This window comes from Anopheles coluzzii, chromosome X (assembly GCF_943734685.1).
Source record: "Anopheles coluzzii chromosome X, AcolN3, whole genome shotgun sequence".
In the NCBI taxonomy this organism is placed as follows: domain Eukaryota; kingdom Metazoa; phylum Arthropoda; class Insecta; order Diptera; family Culicidae; genus Anopheles; species Anopheles coluzzii.
The window spans coordinates 25,698,901-25,715,686 of NC_064669.1; the positions used below are offsets into that span (position 1 = coordinate 25,698,901).

Consider the following 16,786-nt stretch of genomic DNA (forward strand, 5'->3'; position numbering starts at 1 on the left):
AGAGTAAAGTAGAACTTCTACTCTAATAAACAAAGGCCGATGCAGTGTAAAAGATGTCAATGATATGGTCACGGAGCCACAAATTGTTATCATCCCGCCACCTGCATTAAATGTGCAGGTAAGCACGAATCCAAAATACGTCCGTTGTCAGAATCGTCATCCAGTGAGAACGGGCAACTTCCCAGCCATAAGCTGAAATGCGCAAACTGTGAGGATAGTCACCCTGCAAATTTTTGGGGCTATCCAAAAAGGTCAACAAAACCAATAAAAGACCAGTAGCTAGGGATTTCATACTTAAGGGTAATGCGTTTCCCACTCTTCCGCCAAACCCTTCCTATCATAGAACAATTCCAACCCAGAAAGAGAATAATAGACCAAATCAAAACGGGAACGATCTTTACAACAGCGCAGAACTAACAGTTATTGTAGGACAAGTTTTTTTGTAAAATTCGCTCGTGCAAATCTAAAGAACAACAAATTACCGCAATTTTCGAGATAGTAAGCAAGTTTTGTTTTGCGAACTAATGAATACACAAGATGAATTAATTATTACATACTGGAATGCAAACGGTGTTTCCAATAAAAAAAATATAATTAGAGCATTTCCTAAAGGAACAAAATACAGACATAATGATTATAGTAGAAACCTTTCTAAAGCCAGAACTAAGATTCAACAATAATCATTACAATACTTTTAGACTAAATCGACAGTCAGGTACCAAAGGTGGGCTTTTAATTCTAATCAAGCACAACATCGCTTATAGCCCAATGAGATCATTTGCACTGGAAATAATAGAAGCCATAGGTATTCAATTAACTACTTCCAAAGGCGCATCGAATTCAATAATTAGTAAATTTAAAAATTATATTAAAAAACTTACCAAAATAAGGAATAATTTCATAATATGGGGTGACCTCAACGCTCGCCATTCAATGTGGAATTGCGCGTCTATACATTCGTCGGGTAAATGCTTATTTGAAGAATTACAATAAGGTCAATTTACTATCTGCTTTCCAAACACTCCAACACTACCCTGCCGATTCAAAACGAAACCCTTCAACACTAGACATCACTCTCACCAATTACAATAGCTCTCTTTCAACACTAAAAACTTCTAAAACCTTTTCATCAGATCATTTACCAGTTTCTTTTAGTGTAGTAAAAGAAAAAGCCAATGTCAAACCTGATAGTCATGTATGATTATAGCAAAGCCAACTGGAACGAATTTAAGCAATGCATTAATAATAGGATAAATCCAACTGAATTATCTCTCAATGATATTCATAATCATCAACAAATCGGCAATATGATTGAAAAACTAACATCTGTAACAGTAACAGCGCATGACATGGCAGTTCCGGTGATTAACCCAGGAAAATACAACATAATTATCCCTCCGAACATTATTTCTCTAATAAAACTAAGAAATACATTTAGAAAGAGATGGCAAAGACATAGGCTTAGCAATATATTGAAAAACTCTTACCATTTCCTTAAAAATCTAATCGATATAAAGTTATCTGAATCACGCAACAATTCGTGGTCCAAAAATCTGGAATCAATGACAAACTGCAATGACAAACTCTGCACTTTTGTCAGAATAATTAAAAATAAGCAAAACTCTATCCCTATTTTGAAAAAAGATAATCAAAACCTTATCACGGCTACCGAAAAATGTGATGTGTTAAAAAAAGTATTTGAATCAGCCCACACTTTAACAGCAAATTAGAAAAGTACTTTTGATCGTCATGTAAAAGAAAAAAAAAATAGGAGTTTCCGGAATTAAATCGATCAGATAACACAAATTAATTTTGAATTAATTAAACCAAAAGACATTGCTATAATATTACGACGACTAAAAACAAAAAAAAATCTACAGGACACGATCTGGTAAATAATAATGCAATCAAAAGGTTACCCAGGAAAGCCATAATATATCTTAACGTTATATTTAATGGTTGTCTGAAACTTGGTTACTTTCCAAAAACTTGGAAAATAGCTAAAGTTATTGCTATTCCAAAACCGGGTAAAGATCATAGCATTCCAGAGAACTACAGACCAATTAGCTTTCTCTGTTGTATGGGAAAAATATTCGAAAAACTTTTAGAAAAAAGAATAGCTGCCCACTCTTATAGCAACAATACAATTCCCGACAGCCAGTTTGGTTTCCGCCCTTCCTTTTCCACCACACATCAAGTCCATAGGATGACCAAAAACATCACACAATAGACTAAACAAAAAATCAACCGGAGTGGTACTGCTTGATTATGAGAAAGCATTTGATTCTATATGGCATGAAGGGTTAGTTTACAAACTCATAAGATTTAACTTTCCAAGATATTTAATCAATCTAATACATTTATCATCAATAGAATACATCATTTATCACTAACCGGCAGAACAACATTCACGTGGCAAATTCAACATCGAACCCATACACACCGTTGGCAGGTGTACCCCAAGGTAGCACACTGTCACCATTATTATTTAACATTTACATATCATGACATTCCAATAATGCGCAACTGCGAGCAATACGTATATGCAGATGATTTTGCATTGTCATCTACCGCTAAAAATCCGAAAGCCATAATTAAAAATCTTGACTTTGACCTAAAGAAGTACGCGCGATACTGCAAAAAATGGAAGTTAAAATTACACGAAACGAAAACCGAAGCTATATTCTTCACTTCTACCCAATTATAGACTCATGATCAACAAAAATCTAATTGGTTGGATGGATTCTGGCATTTAAAAATCACACAAACAAGCTGAGTGTTAAATGCGAAAACATTTTTAGAACTCTGTATTGTTTCCTCAATAGGAAATCAAAACTTAATTACAAAATTAAATTATTATTGTACAAAGCATTAATACTTACTTACTTATCCGGCGCTACAACCGCTTTGCGGTCTTGGCCTGCCTCAGGAGTGTCCGAACCCGCTCACGATCTCGCGCCTTCGTCTGCCTACAACATGGCCAGCCCACCGGAGCCTGGCGAGCTTGATACGCTGCACGACAGTGAGGTCGCCGTACATCTCGTATAGCTCGTCATTATAGCGGCTCCTCCATTGTCCTTCCACACATACGGGGCCAAGTATCCTTCTGAGCATCTTCCTCTCGAACGCGGCTAGGAGGGTTTTGTCAGATTTAGACAGTGTCCATGTCTCAGAGGCGTATGTGAGTAGCGGTACTATATAGGTACTATATATGTCCAGCTTCGTCCGTCGCGACAGGTTCTTCGAAGTGAACTGATTTTTCAGGCTGTAGAATGACCGGTTCGCAGCCAGCAACCTTGCGCGCAATTCAGCTTCCATGCTATTGTCGTTGCAGACCTTTGACCCAAGATAGGTGAATTCTAGGACGATTTAAAAAGTGCGTTCACCTATTTATACGTCACGCCTTCGTAGTTTCTGATTATTTATTGCTAGGGCCGCTGATGTTGCCACCATCAGTTTGGTCTTTGCCTCGTTTATCTGCAATCCGAGGTTCTCTGCCACCAGCTCGATCCCTTGGTAGGCTTCTGCTACATAGGAGAGCCGCAGACCAATGATGACTATATCATCAGCGTATGCCAGGATCTGGGTTGACTTATAGAAAATGGTTCCCGTGGTCTCCACCCTCGAGACACGGATGGCCCTCTCTAGCGCCAGGTTGAAAAGGAGACAAGCAAGCCTGTCCCCCTGGCGCAGACCCTTGGTGCTAGCAAAAGGTCCTGAGAGTTTTCCATCCACCCTCACCCTCACCTGGCAAGTGACGTTGGTCATAGTCATTCTAACTAGCCTTATCAGTTTGGCCGGGATTCCAAAAGAGCTCATAGTGTCATACAAAGCATTAATACTCCCAAATATAACTGACGCTTCACCAGTATGGTCCAATTGTGCGGATTGTCATAAGTTGACAGTTCAAAGAATACAAAACAAATTTCTTAAAGCTATACTTAAAGTCCTCCCTGGGTACAGAACAGCTCAATTGCACATAGATTGTAATATATCCACAATATCCTGTAAATTATCATTGTTAAAATCTACATATAATGTAAAATGCTCATTTAGCACACATCCATTTCTGAGAGAATTATGCACTCAACCAGTTAAATTGAAGTTATAAATCTAATTTAGGTTGTAAATATTACCAGGAATTTTAGTATGAAAGATTTATTATTTAGATTAGAATAGCGTTAGGTTACTTTCTTCATTCACATTTGGGTTTTTTTCCAAAGCCATTTTTCCCCTATAATTTCTTGTTCCTGACTGTATGAGCTATGCAATGCAGTGAAAAATCAGCGTAGAGCTACCTAAAGCAATCAAATCAATGAGGAGAGAAGCTTATTTCGGGCCCATTATAGTATAATATAACGCAGCAAATGTATGAACAACTTATAAATATGGAAATAAATCAACTAACTAACTAACTAACTAACCGATAGCATATCTTTTAAAGATGAAACATCAGGGGTGTGACTTAATAAACTAGAAGCAGTGTATTATGCGAAACGGACCAATCAAAATGAAGAGACGGATAATGATGCATATTTTTCTGTTCAGATTGTACAATTCACAAGTGGTGACTATTTCTCGTGTAATTGTTCAAATATAACACTCTGAACGCTTTCTGCGGAGAGCACAGTACAAGATAAGAGAGCGGATGGAGCGTCCCAACTAGACATGGGCAAGAAGAGCGGGAATCATAAGGTTCGCTCGCTCCCATTAGTGAGCGGGCGCTCGCCGCTCTTCATTCCAGAAAAATATGATTCGCCCGCTCGCATAGAAAAATATAAAGAAACGCTCGTTTGAAACTAGTTGCCCCGAGGAAAAAAAAATCTAAATCTATAATACTGTTGGGTTTATTGTAAATAGTAAATAGCCGCATGTAAAAAAAAATCAAATAATTTAATTGTGGTTAAAACTAAAATTCAAATTAACGTTTTTATTAAACAAAAAAAACATCACAAGCTACTGTCGTCGACCCACACTGGCTATTGCAAACACACGTATAAAACATCGTAGAGCGCGAGCGCATCGTATGTGCAAAACACACAGAAAAAAACAGTCTTGCTTGCAAGCGCACTGCTTGTCCAAAATACGTAGCGAGAAGATCAGGGTAGCTCGCGAGCGCACTGCCTATCCAAAATCCATGCAGAAAAAAAACTGCCTAGCTCGCGAGCGCACTGGCTATCCAAAATCCGTGCAGAAAAAAACAGGGTAGCTCGCGAGCGCCCTGCCCATCCAAAATACGTAACGAGAAGATCAAGGTAGCTCGCGAGCGCACTGCCTATCCAAAATCCGTGCAGAAAAAAACTGCCTAGCTCGTGAGCGCACTGCCTATCCAAAATCCATGCAGAAAAAAACAGGGTAGCTCGCGAGCGCCCTGCCCATCCAAAATACGTAGCGAGAAGATCAGGGTAGCTCGCAAGCGCACTGCCTATCCAAAATCCGTGCAGAAAAAAACTGCCTAGCTCGTGAGCGCACTGCCTATCCAAAATCCGTGCAGAAAAAAACTGCCTAGCTCGTGAGCGCACTGCCTATCCAAAATCCATGCAGAAAAAACAGGGTAGCTCGCGAGCGCGCTGCCCGTCCAAAATACGTAGCGAGAAGAACAGGGTAGCTCGTGAGCGACCGGTTGGCCCAAAATTCATTCATAAAAAAACAGCCCAGCTCGCGAGCGCCAATATGCGTAGTGAGAGGATCAAGCTAGCTCGCGAGCGCGCTGCCTGGACAAAATACGTAGTGAGAAGAGAAGGGGCGCTCGCGAGCTTCCCTGATCTTCTCGCTACGTATTTTGGATGTGCAGGGCGCTCGCGAGCTACCCTGTTTTTTCTGCATGGATTTTGGATAGGCAATGCGCTCGCGAGCTACCCTGTTTTTTTCTGCATGGATTTTGGATAGACAGTGCGCTCGCGAGCTAGGCAGTTTTTTTCTGCACGGATTTTGGATAGGCAGTGCGCTCGCGAGCTACCCTGTTCTTCTCACTGCGTATTTTTGATAGACAGTGCACTCGCAAGCTAGGTTGTAGAGTCGCTGATAAACAGCTGGTTTTTAAAAAGCAAGGTATATTTCGACATACACAAATCGGATTTATAGTGGTTATAATACATATTACCTAGTCTGAATTTCTTCGTTGTATTCGCTGCACAAAACCGGTCATTACGATAAAGAATATCAATTGTTTTGTAATAGGAAAAAAAGTATTCCAATTGCCGTACGCTATGTTTTTTTTATACAGGAGGACAGCTTTGCCTTATTGCTTAAAGACTCACTATAATAATGATTTGTGTATAGGCCGGGCTACATTGATCGTACTCGCAAGCGTAATTTTGATTTTCACTAGCGCATCTGGCGGCGGCTGACCGAAGCATTTTGCCAAACTATTTGGAGTTGCTTCAGAAAACACGTTATTTTTCCATGTTTTTTATTAAAAACGGAGGAGAAAAGTTTTTTAAAACGTAGATACACATGTTTTGCACGCATTGCATCCATTTTTGCAAAGGAAAACGATGGAAAAACTACTCAATTTTGAGATCCGGCATAACCATTCCCTGGATGACCAAAAATAGCTTCCACCGGTCGCCGCCAGATGCGCTAGTGAAAATCAAAATTACGCTTGCGAGTACGATCAATGTAGCCCGGCCTTAACATTCGTTCACAGAGTGACATTTTGTTTTTCTTCCTGCCTGATTATTATTTCATTCCTGCTAAAAAGATCATTATTTTATTAATGAACAGATGCCACGGATGAAAAAAATGGGGAGCACAATTAATGAAATGAAAACTCATTAGTGTTTTTTTTGCTCCCATCGAAGATGTAAAAAATGTGTATTTTTGTGTATTGATTTTTTCGCACCATTAACTGTATACTCTATTATTCGAGAACAACCTGCATTAATTAAGCAATACCTCACGAAAAATATCACCTATATCTCCTGTCCAATTAAAGGTATGGCTAGCGCGAGCGGACGAATCACCGCTCGCTCGTGATTCGCAGTAAGCAAAAGAGCCAGCTCGCTCGAATCGTCGCAAAGAATCATTTTGCCCATGTCTAGTCCCAACCCAAGCGGCATCGCGAGAGAGAATTAAGCTTTTCCCGTTGTTTTCCCCCCTGACATACCCACGAACGTTGTGTTTGTTTCTACGCGATGCGTTATTTTCTGTTGTTGTTGTTGCCTTTAACGCTGTTACCGCAAGAGCTTGAAGCAAGAAGCGTTTCACACCATCACCGTCTCACCCAAACATTGGTGTTGTGATGCGTTTATTTGTACCCCCGCCCCTATGTTCTTCTTACCCGTACCGCGCACCCCATACATTCTGACTTAGAATTCAAATCAAAGCGAGATGGTCTAACTGAATTTGGAAAAGATGAGTGATGGATATTTCATAACGATTCAGATCACATATTTTAAAACAAAATTAACAGAAACTTGTACTAAAATTTTATGAAAAAATTCAAGGTTTCCGCCATCGGTATAATGATATTAAAATAATTATATTAACAACTTATATATAATATATTATACATATTATAATATAATATACCATATGAATAAATGTATATATATATAAGTATATATATATATATATATATATATATATATATATATATATATATATATATATATATATATATATATATATATATATATATATATATATATATCCGTCCGAGTATGGTTGAGCGATTGTGTGTGTGTGTATGCCGACGGAATACGACGCCGGTAAGATGAAATGTTTTACTTTTTCACTTTTACTTTACTTTTTCATGAAATCACAATGAATTGTAAAAATAATGCAGATTTAATGATATTGATCTTTGTTACAGTTTCTACAACAATCACTAAAGCCGGCTGTGATCGTGATCGGCACATTCTCAACTGGACCAACACACCGGTCGTTGTGTATCTTCAAGCAAACTAACGTTGCCATACACCACAAAATAGCATGGAAAGGAAAGTATTATAAAATAATGTCATATTTAAAAGCATTCTAATCTTTCATTGTTATTTTTCCACTGCAAATAGGACATTGGATCACCGCATCGACAAGTGGTTTTTATGTGCAAGTGTTGTTAAGAAGTGTGTTGTACGGTGTATTATGTGTTTTACTTTATTTGTATCGCTTTGCAAGTGGTACAATTAGTGCGTTTAATCGTTGTGCTACTGCTAACGAAAAAACGACCCGAGCATTAGAAGCGGCAACAATACATGTGCCTGACGCAGAGACAACAACGCCGTCGGCATCCGTTGATACCATCCAAAGTGATGGTTGAAATCGTATATAAACGTGTAAAACCATATATTGGGGCATGTAAGTATTGAATAATAGTTAAATAAAATACATTTTATCGTTGTACTGGACAATGTGCATCGAAATTTTAAAAAAGTGTGTGTGTTTTTGTTTACATCCGAATACAGAACCCAAAGCGTTATACTGTGGTTCGAGCACTCGCTAAGTAACGCTTGAGCTTTGAGATTTCATTGAGTTTACATAAAATGTTACACGCTACCTGCTCACTAAGGACTGCTATCGAGCAGTGTTATGAGCAGGTAGCGAGCAGTAACGCCTCCATACAAAAATCGCGAAACGTAACGCTCCAATGCTATTTGAGACGTTCTGTGGATAGTTGCTGAGAGAACAGTCACAAAGAAGGAGAGTGAAAAAAGCTAAATCGAAAACGATCAGTGCAGCGCCCAGAGTGATAATTTATAAACAACTAAACCAACATAAGCATTACAAAGAGGATTTCTTTAGCATCATTGGCAGATTAACACGAGTGGAGGCCCAAAGGGGTCACACGAATGTAGGCCTTTCTGAAATGTCTAGACTTCGGGGCCCCACGCGGCCGCTGAATTGCGTAGTATTTAATCCGCCCTGTCTAGCATCCTCAACACTACAATCAAGTATTTTAATTTTAAACCAGTAAAATACAATACAACAATAACTAAAATAAAAAACAATGTCGACTTGAATCATCCGTCAATGGTAACTTGAACCCACGTTTGAAACATTGTTGACAGTGTTGAATTAGGATTTTACGGATTAGGAACATAAAAAGTTGTCTATATTGAGCAGGCTAGAGAGAACTGTACAGGAATGTACAATACACGCAAGGAACAGAAGAAGGAAAGAGAAGGAAACATATAAATAGAAATATAAGGCCGCGGGGCCACGAGGCTTTCTCAAGCTGAGAAAACATTCTCAAGCACTCATTTAAGTTTCTCAAGCACTCGAAACTTATTCTCAGACGTGAGCTCGTGGCCGTCTTCAATTTTTCTGACTCTGAGAAACTGATAAAGCCACTCAAGCTTTATTTGAAGCTTTAAATAGAAATTTAGTTGTTAATCGCAATTTTTTTAAAACTTTTTCAATTATAAATATTGAATACATTTTCCAACGTGATTACCGAAAAACAAAAAGCACAATTGCTCATATTTCAGTCAGCCGATCGCTGCATCGTCAACTTTCTCAAAGATTCTCAAACCGATTTTGTGCCGATACGACAAACGTTGAGAACGCAGGTTTCTCAAAAGCACTCGTGAGTGCTTAAGAAAATGAGCGTTGGGAAACCCCATGGCCCCGCGGCCTAAAACAAGCTGAACAAAACAGAAACAGAAACAAACACAATTTTAATTGAAAAAAGGCGTTCAAAAGCATATTTTGTATTTAAAGCTCCAAATAAAACTTGAGTGGCTTTATCAGTTTCTCAGAGTGAGAAAAATTGACGACGGCCACGAGCTCGCGTCTGAGAACAAGTTTTGAGTGCTTGAGAATGTTTTCTCAGCTTGAGAAAGCCCCGTGGCTCCGCGGCCTTTCATGCCTAAATGTATGAACCCAAATTACTTTCGATGATATACAAAATGTTGCCATGCGCCCACACATGGCGTAAACAAAATTACCGTGAAATGGATGATTTTTGTATCGAATTTAGTCAAATGTCAACGATTTTGGCTTCACACTTAACGGTGCGTAGCTATTTGGCGGAATTTTTGGCGCATTGTTACATCTTAATATCATACCTGCACTTGATTCGTTCAGCGTTTCAAATTCACCGTCACCCCATCCAGCTCCCGTGTCGTCTATGTTATTCCAATCAGAGAGTTGATTGCTATTACTACTACTGATGTTGATCAGGTTGTTCATATTCTTGAGCGCAATCATCTTGCTAGGACTGTTGATATGATTCCCTTGGTTGTTGATGCTGTTATTATTACTGTTATTTGCATTAGTACTGTTGCATGTACTTCTGCTGTTGCTGTTGGTGGTAACTGCTTTTACTGTGTTTTCCGTCAATGAAGAACTTATCGTATTCGTCGTACTATTGTTACTGCTACTTCCACCACCGGCTCGTCCCATATTGTACGAACTGTCAGTATGACTATTGTTGATTGATAATACCAAATCTGTTAAGATAGCGGTCGGGTTATTCGTAGTAAATTCATCCTTTGGCTGCACCTGATTAAGCTCATCTTCATCTTTTTCATTTAGTTCAGTTTCATTCTGCGTAGAGAAATATATTCAATTAGTGTTACAGCATACACAAAGTCACTATCTTCTATACCGGATCTTCCTCTAGACTTCCCCAATCTTCGTTGTCCCAACCATCGCGCACATCACTAACACTGCCGATCATGTTGAGATTCGAGTTTGGTTGATTCGATGTTCCAGTCATTGGACTACTTGGATCCTGAGACGTCTAAGAAGAAAAAAATAGCACGGTTGTCGCGGCATTATCATTCTAATTCTAATGTGTGCAACAAAACACCATTAACTTACGTCCATATCACCCCAGTTTTCCTGATCCCAATTGTCCGGACCATAGTCGCTTACCGATGCAGATGTATCAGCGCTCTCGTGTTCTAGCGAAGTCATGGAGGTAACGCTACTAGTTGTGGTCGAAATACTGCTGCTAGAAGGTTGTTCTGTAACACAATTACATGAAACCATGAAAACATGATTGATACAGACATATGATTGCTTCATTGAAAACATACGGATAAAAAAAGCCGTTAAACCTAAGACCAAATAAATGGCGGATGGAGCAAATGTAAACATGCTGATTCATTACTTTTTTATTTATTATAGTTATATTTTTGTTGAACATAGATTAAACGTAAATATTGAAATTCATGGCTATCATTTAGCATGCAACATATGAGAAAATGTATGCTTGAATCGCTTGATACAGGCAGACTTAAAGGGCAATTAAATGATAGTTGAGAATAAGTATCAAAAACGCATATTTGGTATTAACGTCATTATTTGGTAAACGCGTGTTTGATATCTCGATTTGTCGCTTGTTTGCTATTTCTAGAAATGAACGCACGAACGGAAGTGAGCACAGACCACTATAGAAACAATATTCAATTGGTTGGTAAGTATTGTACTTGGTGTTAAATTGAACAGCTGTTGGGAACATAGTTAATATTTCCCTCTATCCCTAGGAGTGTCGAAAACAACAGAACAGGAGAGGAAAGAAAGCAGGAACGACCATTCAACGCGATAGCGCCGGAGAAGCGACAGGAAGGCAGGAACGATCCTCCAACGTGCTAGCGCCTGGTAGAGGAGAGGCGGCAGGAAGGTAGGGACGGTCATCCAGCACGCTAGCGCAGCACCTGGGAGCAGCGAGGGGGAGGCAAGCAGGAAGAATTTTTAACGCGTGCTCACCATTCGACGAAGACAACGCTGGATGAAAGGAAGAACGAGGAGAGAAGGCAGGCAAGACGTACAGAAACCAAATGTATGATACACGCTGTCGCACGGTTGCAAAAACCTTCTCTATAGTTCTGCTATCGAGAATGATTTGACCGCGCTATAGAAAACACTTTTTCAATACAAAAAAAACCGCTTGCAACGTGACAATGTCGGTTGGGATGTTCGATACCGCTCGATACAAAGCTGAGCGGTGAGCAAAACCGTCATGCGATTTCATATGACGCGGCGCTTAAAATTTTTAGAACAATCAGCTGGCAAAACGGTAAAGCCAGTGGCAGTGCGGAAATTGTTACGAGTGATGAGATTAACACAGTGTGTGGAAACGAGACAAAAGAACCAATTTGGTTGGGAAAGAAGTATCTGAAGCCGTTGATGAGTCCAGCAAAAGAGGTTAGGAAAGGACCTTAGGCCTATTTTGTCGATTTTCGGGAATCAAATAGGGAAAGTGAAAAAGAAAGACGAGACATGCTAGGACCTTAGGCCTTTTTTGTCGATTTTCGGGAATCAAAGTGAAAAAGAAAGACGAGACATCCAAGATTGCAACAATCGAGAAGTGATTATTGTGTCAAGTGAACTAACGGCGCGGGTTCGTACGAAACAAAAACAGGAAGAAATGGTGAAAACTGTTGGTGTAGTTTCTGTGGGTAGACCTTGTGGATTGAACAGACTGAAAGGAGAACCTTTAAACATGTGTATCAAACGGAGACATTGGTGAATTCTCGCAGCTTGCTGAAGCAGATCAGCAAGGAGAAGAAAGAGTTGAAACGACAGAAGGGTTGTTTGGAATTAATAGGGAGGAGGAATACGGCTTTACACCCAGGATGTCACGACCATTTGGGGTCAATGGACTATGCTACAAAACGATATAGGTTCTTTTCCACCAGAATGACGGAATCGGGAAAAGACATGCCAAAGAGTGAGACAAGGTTCGATATATGTATTTATATATCGAGCGGATTACGATATACATTCAGGATACGATATATATATATATATATATATATATATATATATATATATATATATATATATATATATATATATATATATATATATATATATATATATATATATATATATATATATATATATATATATATATATATATATTTATATATTTAAATATATAAATTATATTATATTTACATTTATATATTTTATATATACAGTGAGCCCTCTCTTATTTGAGAGGCGATGGGACTGTCAAATAAGAGGGGTTTTCAAATTACAGGGGTGGAAATTGAATGAAAGGTCCATCCAAACAAGAAAGAGACAGAACATTTAGTATGCAGCCTTAACTGTTGCTATAGGAAACTGCGAACAGGATTGCCAATTTGAGCATACATCTTTCAATAACCATGGCAACACCATACTCTAATAAGAGGGACACAGATTTCAGAGGTTTTCCAAATTAGAGGAACAAAAATGTACTGGAAATCAAGGGACTGTGCAAAATGTTCAAATGAGAGAGGTTTTTCAAATTGGAGAGGTGTCAAATAAGAGAGGGTTCACTGTATATTTAAATCATCAGAAATGATGTAATCAAAGTTATCATTCATTACACTATTCAGTGTGGGAATAACAAAAAGCATAGGAGTTATCGAACAATTATAAAACATCAACTTCAGGAAACAATTGGAAATCTGGTACTCTACTAGAAAAGGTCCCTCGAACAAAATGCAGTGGAACCCCACACAACAAGTTTGATCTGTGACAGTGCCTTACTCATTATGCGGGATAATTAATGTTTATATGTATAAATTTATTGGAGTCGCTTAAAACATGGAAAATGTCATAAATATTTGGACGTTCAACTGCTAGATAAAAAAGATAATTTGTGCTGAAGAATATTTACTTCAAACAATTGTTGAATTATAATTAAACTGGCTTCTTTTTCTAGTATTCAAACAAATCTAGCAGGAAATGTCTAGCAACACAACGTCAATTTTTTTGTAATATTTTCCATTTTTTAATCGACTACTATAAATTTATACCAGCACATTTTGATATTGGAAGCAATTCTTTTCTTTTCATACAAATACAAAAAACACTTAAACGTCAAAACATTAAACATTCAGAATCTCGTGAAGAGAATTTCATCGCAAATGTGCATTATTGTGTGCCGTTTTGCCCATCACTAATGTATGCTGTCCAAATCTAACAAAACCCTCTTAACCGCGTTCGAGAGGAAGATGCTCAGAAGGATACTCTGCCCCGTATGTGTGGAAGGACAATGGATGAGCCGTTATAATGACGATCTATACGAGATTACGCCGACCACACTGTCGTGCAGCGTATCAAGCTCGCCAGGCGCCGTTGGGCTGACCATGCTGTACGCAGGCCGTCCACAAAGACAAAGGAGGCGTGGTAGGCCCAAATTGAGGTGACAAGATGGCCATTAAGGCCAGGATAACCGATTGGCAGACGAAGGCGCGATATCGTGAGCGGTTTCGAACACTCCTGAGGCAGTCCAAGACCGCAAAGCGGTTGTAGCGCCGGATTTGTAAATAAGTAAGATATGTTCGTTCAAGTCAACACCAATGAAAACAATCAATCCATAGAAATGTCACTCCAGTTGGTGAATATTGTTCGCTAACTAAAGTTTGTTCATCTCGCAGTTAGCGGTCACCTACTGTTATGGAAAAAGTCTCCCGCATAAAGGTCGCTTTAGACTTTGCGTGGAAGTGAACGTGAAATTTTGGTTATTTTGCTATATTTCAATAAATTTGTATTAGAATTTGGCTCATCGTACACCAAAAGAAAGGATATTCAATTCCCAAACTATCTAGACTATAAAAAATATTGAATTTAATAAATTAATTGAATGCATTTTTTTGTGATTCCCCGCTGACCATTATTTTTTCGCCGATAGCAAAGCAAAGAATCACATGGAAATGCGTGTGAACGTGAATTTTTTTCTCTATATTTCATAGAATATTAATCGGAATATTACTCATCGTACACCAAAGGGAAACAAAGGGAATTAAATTCCCCAACTATTGAGACTAAAAAACAAGTTCAAAAATGAATTAAATTCTTTTCCTTATCATTCCCCGCTGGCCATTATTTTTCACCGTGAACAATTATGAACAAAATTCTGAATGGAGCGTAATGCATGTCATATTGTTGAAACGGTTCAAGTTTACCACGATTACACTCGATATGCGAGAATCCACTGTGTTCGAATTCGAGAAATGTACTGCCAACAACACCAAAACACGCAAAATCGTAATATTTTGAATTTTGAAGAATTGAGTTTAATACCTATGTTTGTCAGTGGCGTATTTAACGGTAAGAAAAGTAAGCAATTGCGGGGGGGCCCGTCAATGAGGGGCTGCGGAATCTTTAGTACATAATCCATAACAGTTGATAGAATATGGCATTGTATTAGCAAGGAGGACCCCGTGGGTTTTGGACGTTGGGGCCAAAAATTTAGCCAGTTTCGTGGTACAGTCGTCAACTTGTATGACTTAACAACATGTCCGTCATGAGTTCAAACCCCAAATGGACCGTGCCGCCATGCGTAGGACTTACAATCCTGCTATGGAGGGTAATCCATAAGTCATTGAAAACCAACCCCACAAGAGGTACAGGCAGGCCAAAAGAACGAAGAAGAAGAAAGTCAAAAATAAGTCAATAGCTGGTATCATCGAAACCATTCGTAGCGGGAACGTAGGCGCTCACATGAAACTTTAGGAATGGCAACACATTTCTTGTGCCCGGTCCTACAACGCCGCGGTAAAGAGCTACGCAGCAGCCATCTAGTACGTTAGGAAAATGAGTGTCGGGACGTACGCCGCCGCTACGAACGGATTCAATAATACCAGCCAATAACTACTTATCACTTCAACAACAAATTTACAAAAAAAGAAAATAATTTTAAAGCCAAATCTAAGACATCATAAGCGAAAATAGAGATTAAAAAAGCGAGTAAGACGACGAAGATTGTAGAAGCGGATTGATTGTTGCCTGAATAAGGTAAAGTACATAAATCAAAAGGTTGCTACATACCCAAAGAAGCAGGCTTACTCAAGGTTTTACCCGTAAGTGGTGGCTTCGGACGGGCAGTGTCACTTTGACTGCGGTAGAATTTGGCAGTAACTGCTGTCACTGCCCACCCAGCCCATGTTGCAGCAGCATTACCGAGCGACGGAGTCGCTGTATGAACATCAGCCTCTGTAATGTGAGGTTGAGAATTGAAAAGCAGCAAGAATAGCAGTGCAAGAACAATCAAACATTCAGCAACACATTACTCACCCATGCTCTCGCGTAGACTGGGGTCTTCTGATACTTTTTCCAGCTTGCCCAAAAATCCACGGAGTGTTTTGAAGGCAGGATCGCGGACCGATTTCTCAGGGTCTGTTGTAAGTGGGCAAAGTGCTGGTAGTATACGTATAGCAACTTCATTCAACAAAAAGTACTGCTGAGTAGCTGCGAGAGCTAATATTCCTGCTACTCGCGACGGTGGAAATGGATCACGCATAGCTCGAATAAAGGCAGACACAAGTACACGTTGCCGCACCTTTGAAAAATTATGAAAAATTCCGAAACAATTTACAAATACCAACATTATCCAGTATTAGTTGAGTTCCTCTTACTTGTGGATGTAGATGGGGTGCGATTTTACCAAGACAAACAGTGGTGTTTGTTCGAATACCGCCCTGGTCGTCTCGCGACTGAAGTCGAGCAAAATGACGCAACACTTCTACATTCAGGTTGTTATAATTAAGTTTAGGCGCTAAATGGATGATTGACTATGGAAAAATGTAATAAATAAAATAGGACCAAATTAACTATCAATTGTAATTTAATAATAAGATAAACCTTACCTTCACGGTTTGTTCCCTGATAGTCGGATTAGTATCTAGAAAACCATGTGCAATTTGAGGAAAGATTTGATCATTCACTACATTTGGTTGCAAGTGCGAAATAAACAAATCGAGTTGCTGTAGCAAACGTGAGCGCGTTACACGATCAGTTGAAGCAAATAACTTGACTACACATGGCACTATTCGCTTCTGATATTCGCCTTCGTCTAAAAGCCGACCCAACTGAAAAAAAGTTAAAAATGTCTTATAAA

General features: G+C 39.0%; 1 protein-coding gene and 1 long non-coding RNA gene across 7 annotated transcripts in view; both read right to left on the reverse strand.

Moving 5' to 3' along the window:
- The window catches only part of LOC125906812 (uncharacterized), a 64,757-nt gene that overhangs the window by 32,672 nt on the left and 15,299 nt on the right, over nucleotides 1–16,786 (reverse strand). The window lies entirely within an intron of this gene.
- Nucleotides 1–16,786, reverse strand: part of LOC120961219 (N-terminal kinase-like protein) — a 45,392-nt gene that overhangs the window by 21,775 nt on the left and 6,831 nt on the right. For 5 of the 6 annotated variants that reach the window (XM_049606553.1, XM_049606546.1, XM_049606551.1 and 2 more), the window contains exons 6-13: nucleotides 16,536–16,757; nucleotides 16,305–16,460; nucleotides 15,964–16,228; nucleotides 15,718–15,882; nucleotides 10,768–10,913; nucleotides 10,553–10,687; nucleotides 10,011–10,491; nucleotides 2,883–3,131 (exon numbers count right to left, since the gene is read on the reverse strand). In XM_049606553.1, coding sequence (XP_049462510.1) covers nucleotides 2,926–3,131; nucleotides 10,011–10,491; nucleotides 10,553–10,687; nucleotides 10,768–10,913; nucleotides 15,718–15,882; nucleotides 15,964–16,228; nucleotides 16,305–16,460; nucleotides 16,536–16,757 — 1,776 coding nt within the window. In that variant the 3' untranslated portion in view covers nucleotides 2,883–2,925. The remainder of the gene's footprint in view (nucleotides 1–2,882; nucleotides 3,132–10,010; nucleotides 10,492–10,552; nucleotides 10,688–10,767; nucleotides 10,914–15,717; nucleotides 15,883–15,963; nucleotides 16,229–16,304; nucleotides 16,461–16,535; nucleotides 16,758–16,786) is intronic. The other variant, XM_049606557.1, reaches the window with a different exon arrangement.